The sequence below is a fragment of the Fukomys damarensis genome, unplaced genomic scaffold (assembly GCF_012274545.1).
Source record: "Fukomys damarensis isolate Sample0158 unplaced genomic scaffold, DMR_v1.0_HiC HiC_scaffold_19, whole genome shotgun sequence".
NCBI classification, from domain to species: Eukaryota; Metazoa; Chordata; class Mammalia; order Rodentia; family Bathyergidae; genus Fukomys; species Fukomys damarensis.
The window spans coordinates 59,188,256-59,198,066 of record NW_022900931.1 but is presented as its reverse complement, the minus strand read 5'-3'; the positions used below and the strand labels follow the sequence as shown (position 1 = coordinate 59,198,066).

At 50.1% G+C, this 9,811-nt stretch overlaps 2 protein-coding genes across 2 annotated transcripts in view; both read left to right on the top strand.

The window, feature by feature from the left end:
• Fcgbp (Fc fragment of IgG binding protein) overlaps positions 1 to 2,284 on the top strand; it is a 34,589-nt gene extending 32,305 nt beyond the window's left edge. Inside the window, exons 20-22 of the mRNA XM_010614537.2 lie at positions 112 to 495; positions 1,721 to 2,004; positions 2,126 to 2,284. Coding sequence (XP_010612839.1) covers positions 112 to 495; positions 1,721 to 2,004; positions 2,126 to 2,135 — 678 coding nt within the window. The 3' untranslated portion in view covers positions 2,136 to 2,284. The remainder of the gene's footprint in view (positions 1 to 111; positions 496 to 1,720; positions 2,005 to 2,125) is intronic.
• Positions 2,285 to 6,696: 4,412 nt separating this feature from the next.
• The window catches only part of Fbl (fibrillarin), a 10,683-nt gene continuing 7,568 nt past the window's right edge, over positions 6,697 to 9,811 (top strand). Inside the window, exon 1 of the mRNA XM_010614502.3 lies at positions 6,697 to 6,802. Coding sequence (XP_010612804.1) covers positions 6,793 to 6,802 — 10 coding nt within the window. The 5' untranslated portion in view covers positions 6,697 to 6,792. The remainder of the gene's footprint in view (positions 6,803 to 9,811) is intronic.

The window sequence follows — 9,811 nt, the reverse complement described above, 5'->3', positions numbered from 1 at the left end:
AAAAAAAAAAAAAAAGGAAACAAAAACACACTGCATGAGACAGAGGGCTGGAGGCGTGGCCACGGCTGCAGCTCCTCGTGCCACCCTAACCCTGCCCCTTTTTGTGCACAGGTGAACACTACCCAGCTAACTGCAGGCTGCCATGAGTGCTGTTCCTGTTCTTCCAGCACAGGCCTGACGTGCAAGGCTGCGAGCTGCCCAGAAGGCCGAGTCTGTGATCTCCAGGAAGGATCCTGGGTCTGCCGGGCTGCTGCTGGGCTCTGTTCCCTCTCCGTGGGTGGCAACCTCACCACCTTTGATGGTGCCCACCATGCTGTTGACTCCCCTGGCATCTATGAGTTCTCTTCCCGCTGCCCAGGAGCACAGGAGAGCATTCCCTGGTACCGGGTGGTTGCAGATGTCCAGCCCTGCCAGGACAATGTCAAGGCTGTGAGCACCGTCCACATCTTCTTCCAGGACGGGATAGTGACTGTGACTCCAAACAAGGGCGTGTGGGTAAGCCAGGGCATGGCAGGAGATATCTCCCCTTGGGCTTTTTTCTTTATATGTCAGTGTCCTACATTCCCGGCTGCCTTGCTGTTTCCTTTATCCAGATCTCTACAGTTTGGTTCCTGGATTTGTATTTGTCTCCATATTTTAAATGTTTCAGACTAAGTCACTCTGTTCTGGCTGAATTGGGGGCGGGTACGTGGTCCTGTTTTTTAGACTGTATCTTGTTCTACAGCTGACTTTGAACTCGAGATCCTCTTGTCTCAGCCTCATGAATGTTGAGATTACAGGCATGCACCATCATGCCCAGAGTGGATGAAAAGTTGTTGAGGAGCAAAAACATACTCAAGTAACTTAATAGTTTGGATATTAGTATTAATCAAGACTCCACTGGTTGCAAGTGACAGAAAACAAAGCCATGGTAAACTACGTGCATACCCAAATCCCCAGCAGTCTTTTTTTTGGTACTGGGGATCGAACTCAGGACCTTGTGCTCATGAGGCAGGCGCGATGCTGCTGAGCTAAATCCCCAGCCCCGCTGTTGTCTTATATATCCATTCCCCACATAGTGCACCTCTCCAGGTACTCACCTCTTTCAGTACCTGCCTCTTGGCTTCAGATCCTTGAACTCATCGTTCTGCTTGGGGTCTCCGTATTAGATACTTTTCTCATTGCTGAAACAAAGTATGCCACCTAAAGTTAAAGGAGGAAAGGTTTCATTTGGACTAAAGTTGTAGAGGTTCCAGTCCATAGTTGGCTAGCTCCAAGGCAGGGTGTAATGCCAGGGGAGAAATGGTCTATGGCAGAGCAGAGCAGGCACAGGGGAGCAAAACAGCAAAGTAGCTTCTTTCTGTCCCTTTATTTACTTACTTATTTATTTATTTACTTGGTACCAGGGATCGAACTCAGGTCTTTGCGCTTAGCAAGTCAAATCCCCGGCCCTTTCTGTCCCTTTATATTCCGTCCAGGGTACCTACCTTTTGGGTGGTGCCACCGCACCCAGATTGGGGCACCCTTAATCCCAGCATCACACCCTTAACTCCAGTATCATGTCCTTAACACAAGCATCACACACAGTAATCCAGCCGCCTTCGAAACTCGCTACCTTTGACTACATGAGGCTTTGGGAGGACATCTAGACACAAGCTGTAGCGGTCTCCTTGTTGGGAATACCTCAGCTGTTCTGTAACCCTAGGCCTCACCCCTTTGTTTGCCTGTCCCCTACCACCAGGTGAATGGTCTGCAAGTGCTAACATCTGTGTCGGTCACAGCTGAAGTGCTAACATCTGTGTCGGTCACACGGACTCCCGATGGTTCCACGCTAGTCCAGCAGAAGTCAGGGGTCCAAGTGCGGCTGGGAAGCGATGGGCGTCTGGATGTGATGGTTGATGATGACCACGCTGGCATGCTCTGTGCGGCCTGTGGAAACTTTGATGGAGACCGGACCAATGACCTGCATGATGCCCAGGGGGAAACGGTGATGGAGAAATGGAAAGCACCAGACTTCTCCCCATGGTGAGGAAGGTGGCGTGGAAGCCAGGCTTCCTGGGGCAGGGGCACCTACCTGGATCCTCACAGGAAGGGAGGATGGCGTGTGGGTGCTCAGTCCTCAAGAGGTGCTGTCTGTCTCTTGCAGCCACAACTGATCAGTCATCCACTAGGAGTGAAGACTTCAAGATCTGACACCTTGGAGGTTACAATGATTGGAGGAGGATGCACTGTGTACCCCTACCCTACTCTGTTCTTTCGCCGAGCCACTGAGGCCGAATAGGACAGCATTGAATAAATATCTGAAGCCAAGCTGCATGCCAGTGTGTGTTAGTCTCACGCCTTTCGCCCTCCGTCTCCCCCTCCATGCAGCAGGGTGTCTGGCACATGATGAATATTCACTGGGTGAGAGCGGGTGCATGCATAGATGTGTGGGCATGGAGAAACAGGTGGTCGGATCGGGGAAAGGGCGCCTGGGGCAGGAAGAAGGTGCAGAAATGGATTAGAGGAACGGATGGATGAGATGAATGCTTGGAGGAAGGGAAGAGATGGAAGATGGAGGTGGGGAGGGCTATTGATTCTGGATTTAACATTTATAACCCTAGCAAGTTACTAAGTGTCTGGCTTGGTTTCCTTGTCTTTAAAGTGCAATTAATGAAAGTGTTTATCTCACAGAATTGGAATGAAGATTTAGTGTGTTGATTCAGTTAAAAAAAAAAATCAAGCACTGAACAGAGAGTGCGCTAGGAGAACATAGACAGTGGTGCGGAACCCGTGGCACGTGTGCCACAGTGGTCTTTTATCATCGAGAGTCCTAAAAGATTTGCCATCACCGACATCTGGGTCAGACCTCTGCTGCTAGGACAAAACACTTGACATACACAGTTTAAAGGGGTTTCCAAAGGCTCATGGTTTCAGAGGCTTCAGTCTATGGTTGGCTGGCTCCAAGGCAGGAACGTCATGGCTGAAGGGCAGTTTGAAAGAAAGCTGCCCACCTCCTAGCACGGCAAGGGCCCTCAAATCCACTGAGTTCCTCAGGTCCCATCACTGGCAATCAGCCCTTCAACCCAATGAGGCTTGCGGGGCACATTTTGGATCCGGACCATAAGAGGAGGTGCTGAAAGCTAGATGAAAGAGCACATTACTTAAATAGGAAGGAATCTCAGACGCTGATGATAATAAGGAAGATGAGGACAGAAAATGTGCCATTTGGCTTTAGCAACATGGTGGCCCTTCGTGACATTTTGGTGGAGCGATGGAGGCACAAATCTGATTTAAAGAGAAAAATGAGAAGTGAGTACAGTCAGTGTAGACGGTTCTTTCAAGGAGTCTTTTTTTAAAACCAGCCAGAGTGGTTATTATCTTTCTTCGTCTACAACTGCTGCCAGGATGCTGGGACAAAGTAAGCAGGAAGGTGGAGTCAGAGTTTGACGACAAGAGCAAAGTTGTGATGACAGCGGTGGGTAGGTAGGGAGCCTGGCCAGAGGGTGAGGGCAGTGTGGACCGGAGGGGCTGAGGGACCCACCACAGACAACTCTGAGGAGGAAAGGTTTATTTTTGGCTCGCGGTTTGTAGAGGTTTCAATCCACAGTCCACCGGCTCCAAAGGCAGGGTGGCATGGCAGAGGAGAAAGAGCTCAGCAGTGGAAGCAGAGAGCCATCAAGTGAAGAGAGAGGGAGAGGCGTCCTTTGAGGCCTCTCCCCCAGTGGCCCTCCTCCCTCGGCCTGGCTTCACCTCCCAAATCACAGGCATCCCATGTAGCTATAAAGTCATCAGTGGACTAACCCCCCACCATGGACCAATCCCACCTCCCCAAACCCTGGCCCATGAGTACGTGAGGCTTCAGGGGATGGGGGTCTTCTCGATGTAGACCACAGCACAAGATGCTGTTGAGGCTGCGGTTTTGAGGCTGTCCCGGCAGGACATGGGTCTTTCTCTCCCCACCGGCTGGGACTATCACCGTCACCCCTGGGTCTCCAGCACGGAGTCTAAGTGTGACCACAGGAGGGAAAGGCTGGGTGGAGGCCAAGGCCACTGGAGGAGAGGAATGGTCAAAAGATCGTCAATTAGGGATTCACCAGGAATAGTGATAGAAGCAAAGTGGGGAGCAGGGGCACCAGAGCTAAAATTACAGACAGCAGAAGTGAGCTGGGTTTTGACAGAGCTAGCAATGAAAAGGGGAGTGGTTGTTGTCTTGTGACTGTGTCAGCTTCAAAGTTTGAGGTTTAGGGAGGGGGCAGAAAGAAGGCGTTAGAAGTAGCATTGGAGAGCAAGGAACTCATCCCATTTGCAGATCCTGTGGGCACGGGGGCAGAAGAGTAAACCACCTCTACTCAGAAGGGCTGTGTCTTCAGGGGACAGCAGATGGTGCTCAGAGCGGGAAGATAAAAAGAAGCTTCCAAGGATGTTGAGCAGATGTGCAATACCAGGGAAAGCCCTGAGTGCTTCCCAGCCCTGCCCTGCCTGCCTGCACCACCCCTAGCCTGGCCCCCACCATTATGCACCTCCAGAGTGTGGGCCGTGACCCCTCCGGGAGTCAGAGCCCGGGTGCTCGCTGAGCACAATGCCAATTTCAGGTCTGCAGAGCAAGCTGGCAGATGTAAGACTTCGGAACCAGAAGATGCTACCAGGATTCCAAGAAATAGGGCTGGCAACCCAAATTCACACTGTACTCTGAGTATCTTTGTCTCTTAAGAAAATTAGTGCAGGACTGGAGATTTAGCTCAGTGGCACCGCACCTGCCTCAAAAGTGCAAGGTCCTGAGTTCGATCCTCAGTACCCGCCCCCCCAAAGAAATTAGTGCAGCATGGTGGCACATGCCTATAATCTCAGGGACTCAGGAGGCTGAGGCAGGAGGAACACATGTTCAAGGTCAGTGAGGGCAAATTAGCAAGACCTTGTCTTGAAATAAAAAATAAAAAGGGCTGGGGATGTAGGTCAGCTGTAGAGTGTCCTGGGTTCAATCCCCAATACTGAAAGGAGAAAAACAAAAAGAAGTCCAACGGTATAATCCACAGAAAATGGGTAACTTTATCCCAAATCAGACCCATTTGAATTATTGCAAAAAAAAATCCAGAATACAGTCAACTACTTCACCAATAGTTTTGAAAGTTTAAACAGCTTTCACACCTTGATGTCTGAGCCAATTTCCAGGAATGCTCTTGTGCAAAGTGATGGCATTGTGAAGCTAGGATACCCTTACAGAGAACTCAAAACAGTACTGGTTCATCCACTTCCCCAGTAACCGTTTCCTGAGTTCCCCAGGCCTGTGCTAGGCCCCAGTACTACAGCAGTGGTGGGGACACACTCCGAATCTTGGCTACAGACTCACAGCCTGAAGGTTTCCAGGAACTTCTCATAGTAGCACTTCCGGTTTAAATTGTAGATGAAATACATGGATAAATATTAATATTTTAATATTGTAAAGCAAAAATTTCTCAATAGTTAATGTGGAATCTATTCATTCCTCCTCAAACCCTCTGCCCCTGCTGTCTCTAATCTTGTCCATCAGTGTCTCCTCGCCGGTCCACTGCAGTGGGCCATTTCCTGGCCTTCCTGTTCCCACCCCTCCTCCCGTCCGTGTCCCGCCTGCATCCAGAAGGACTTCACGTCAGATCATGAGCCTTCTCTGTTTAGGCCCCTTCCACAATTCCATCTCACTCATGGTAAAATCCAGTCTTCACCAGGGCCACAGGCCTTGTGTAATCTCTTCCTGCCTCCCAGCCCCCGTGCCCTGTCACTCTGTCTCTCTCCTCTGGTAGCTCTGTCCAACCGCACTGGTCACCGTTTCCCGAACCCTCCGTATCTATCTGCTCTGCCTTAGGACCTTGGCGCCTGCAATATTGCCTGCCTGGAATTCCTCCTGTGTTTGTCTCACTCCTCATCTCTTTTAGCTCTTTGCTTGAGTCGCCTGATGCATTTCTTGAACACCCTATAACACCCCCCGCCCCAATCCCTGGGTGGGTCCCCTGCTCTTGCTTTCTCCTAAGCACTTACTGCCTCCTAACATTCAGCACCTCATTTAAACGATGAGCTCCAGGAAAGTAGGGATTTTTTGTTTTGTTCACTGCTGTAGTCACAGCACCTAGAACAGTGCCTGGTGCTTATAAGGTGCATAGTACATGTTTTCCGAAGGTATTATTTGGAGCCCAGAAAAGGTGCACCTGCTTTTTGGGGGGTGGACATGGGTGCAGGAAGGTTTTTTGGGTGTAGAGGGAGCCTTAGGTGGACAGATTCCTTTTGCTCCATCAGTTATATAAAGTTTATTCCTAGTTGGGCATGGTGGCACACACCTGTTTGGTGGGCATGATGGCACACACCTGTGGTAATCCCAGCACTTTGGAAGGCTGAGGCAGAAGGATCGCAAGTTCGAGTGCAGTGCTTTCCTCCCACCAACACAATCAACAAGTAAAACGTCATATCTCCACCCACAAGAGTGGACAGCCAAAGCTCATGTGGGGAAAAGGAAGGCAGAGGGCAGAGCCCCTACGAAGGTTGGGTAGCAGCTCTCGTTATCTGCAGCTCTCACCTATTAGAGGAAAACCGGAAGCAGGTTTGCGGTAGAGATCTTTGAGCAGGCAAAGCTCTGAGCCCTGACATTGGAAGGGTTTGAACCTCCAGGGCCCAAGGAATCCCCGCCCACTGCCAGCTCCGGGAGCTCGGGGCTGGCTGGAGAGCCAGGGGCGGGGTTACGTGATTACGTCACGCGCCGTACGTCACCCGAGCGCCTGCGCTCCTTTCCACGTGCGAAAGCTCCGGACTCGTGGAGTCCGGGAAACAGCAGACTCCTCAGGCAGCGTTAACTCAGCGCTCACCATGAAGCCAGGTACAGTCTGGGGCGAGGGGGATTCCGGGTGCCAGGCCCGAGTCGGAGGGGCGGGGCTTTGGCTTGCGAACAGGGGGTCTGCCTGAGCCTGGTCTGGTCTTGCGTAGGGTGGGAGTCCTGGTTCCGCCAGAGGAACGATCCTGACCTGGGGAAGTGTAGGGGTTTGTGACCGGCTTCGGAGTGCGTGGGATTGGGGTCCCGATCAAGGATGTGTTTAACAGGAAGGTTTTTAGCTGTTTGGGTACGGGTGGCATTCGAGGTTCCTGACCCAGAGTCTGGAAGCAGGCATCTGGGGCCTTGGAGCTCTGAGCCTGGCTTTGGGGGATCTGCCTCGGCTCGGAGACGGAGAGTCCCTGATCTTGGGGCCGGGAGCTGGTTCTGAGAAGCTAGGGTGGATGAGGAACCCCGCTTTGTAGAGTACGGCCCTTCGTGCCCGCTCTCCCGCTCTCTGCACTTCTGAGGGGGTGGGTCCCCGAGGATGGAGTGGAGATTTGGAGGCCTAGGACTCTCAGTTCTGTGGTAAGGGAAACAGCACGAGTCTGGCATTAACGGATGGAGGGAGAGTGGTCACACGGCCTGAGTGTGGGTTTTTTTTGGGGGGGGTTGTTTTTCATTCAAATTTCCCGTTATTTTGAACCTACTTCACCCCCCTCATGGTGGAACGATGAAAATCCTGACTTTAACAGTAGAAGGGCTCAGTGCTTTCTTTCATGTGTTGCTTCTTAGCCTCCCGAGTGACCTTGAACAAGTGGCTGTACCTCTGAGCCTCAATTTTCTGGTCCATAAGACGGCAGCTACTTAGGATTAAATGAGATAATATTTTAAAAAGAAAGTAGCACTGTTTGACATATAACGGAACTGGCTTCGTTACCCTTCTCTTTCTCAAGGGGAACAGAGCTGGGGTTCTTGTCCCCGATGTTTAACAGCGTCCTAAATCAGGCCTTCCCAGCCCCTACCTCCCTCTGTGTGAGAACTTGCTCCACTGTTTGAGAAGTTTTTCACTGTTGCAGAGAGTCTGGTTCCCTACTGCTGGTTTTCTGCTTGTGTGTGTGGAGGGATGGGAGTTGTCTACAGGCATCTGTGGATCCTCACTCCCCTCCCCACGTCCTGGTTCTTCAGTGTTGGAGGAACCTTTTGCAGAAAGGTGGGGGCTGCTAGGCTGTGTAACCTGCTGACGTGCCCGCGGGCATCCTGTGGACTGTGAGTCCCCCAGGAATAGAGGGTGCCCTTTTCCAACCTTTCTGCACTGCACATTAGTATGTGAAGTGGTAGAAATTGTTAGAAATCAGCTCTTCACTAAAGATTTTAGTCTTGGTGAGAAGAAGCCTGTGAGAGATTGAGGAGGGGAGTGATGCAGTGCGGTTGCCCTTTTTAAAGGGGATCTTCTTGCTTCAATTGAGTAAACGTTAGGAGACCCAGGGAGGAAGCAGACACATCAGTGGGAATTTGTTGCTGAAACCTAGGAGATGATGTGACTTGGACTAGGGCGGTAGCTGGCAGTGGGAATGTATATTGAAGATACAGTCAGCAGATTGTGTGTGTGAGAGAGGAGCCAGGACTAACCAAAGGTTTGGGATGTGTAATTGGAGGGATAGAGTCGACATTTTGGAGATGGGGGGTTGTGGAACAAGAACAGATTATAAATCAGGGAGTCTGACCTCCCCCCAACTTTCCAGAAAAATTTGTGTTTTTTTTTTAAGAGTGAGTCTTCTTGGTACATTTTCCTAAGATCCCTAGGATCGGAAATGAGTTAAGATTTGTTGAGTATCAGGGACCAAAAGTTTACATTTAAGCCTGCTGCACCCCATGGACCCCACACTTGTCAAATGGATCTGTCAGGTCAGAGAGTCTCATAGGCCTTGCTATTTGCTTCTCCCCTAGTAGGGGTTGAGGGGACTCATTCCTCTGGATTTACATAACAACATTCAAACTGTTGCGTGCTGTATATTATGTGGAATGCCTTTGTATATACAGTCATTTAATCTTTACATCTCTGAGGTGGAAAGTGACTCCTATGAATCTTCTCTATTCTTTTAGGTCATGAACAACCTCCTTGTGTGGAATACATAAAGGGAGAGAGACCAGGGCTCTCCTGGTCACCACCTGGTCACCTGCTTTCTGAACAGGACCCAGGGAATGATGAGTCTTCAGCGAGCAGTTGCTCATTTAATGTTTATTGAGCCTTTACTTTGTGTTGGATATTGTGCAGGGTACTAAGGATGTGGTGGTGATGGAAACAATTAAAAATCCTCGGGCATTCAGAACTTGATTCTGGTGTGGTGATAATATTAACAGTGCCATTTGTGATGGTTGCCATGCAGAGAAATAAAGCAGGGTAAGTAGGGTGTCCAGAAAGGCCCTTCTGAGTAGAGATCTGGCTCCAGGGAAGAAGTGGGGAGCTGTGCCACTCTGTGCAGGAGCCAGGCACAGGAACAGAAGTGGTAGGGTTATAGAAGCTGTCCTATGTTCATTCTTTCTTGTTTTGTTTTGTTTTGTTTTTTGTTTTTTTGAGACAGGGTCTCACTGTGTAGTTCAGACTGCTCTGGAAACTCACTGTGTAGCCCAGGCTGGTCTCGAATTTACAGTGATCCTCCTGCCTCAGCCTCCCGAGTGCTGGGATTACAGGTGTGCACCACCAAGCCCGGCCTGTGTTCATTCTTTGGTGGGAAGAGCACAGGTCCCATCCTGGAAGTAGTCAGAGGCCAGCTCCTTGGCATGGTGATTTTCTCAATTTGGGCTGCTCCCTAGAATCCCCTGGGGAGCTCTCCAGCGTCTCCATGTTCAGCAAGGTTAAATCTAAATCTCTGGGTTCCAGGGATTAAACAAGGTGTGGCTCACAGATAACCTGGGTTTTATAACCCAGGGAAAGGAATTTCGATATCATTTCAGATGCAGTGGAAAACTTTGGGATTTGGGCAGGGGGGTATGATGAGACTGATTTGCTTTGTTTTTTTTTTTTTTTTTTTTTTTTTTTTTTTTTTTTTTTTTTTTTTTTTTTTTTTTTTTTTT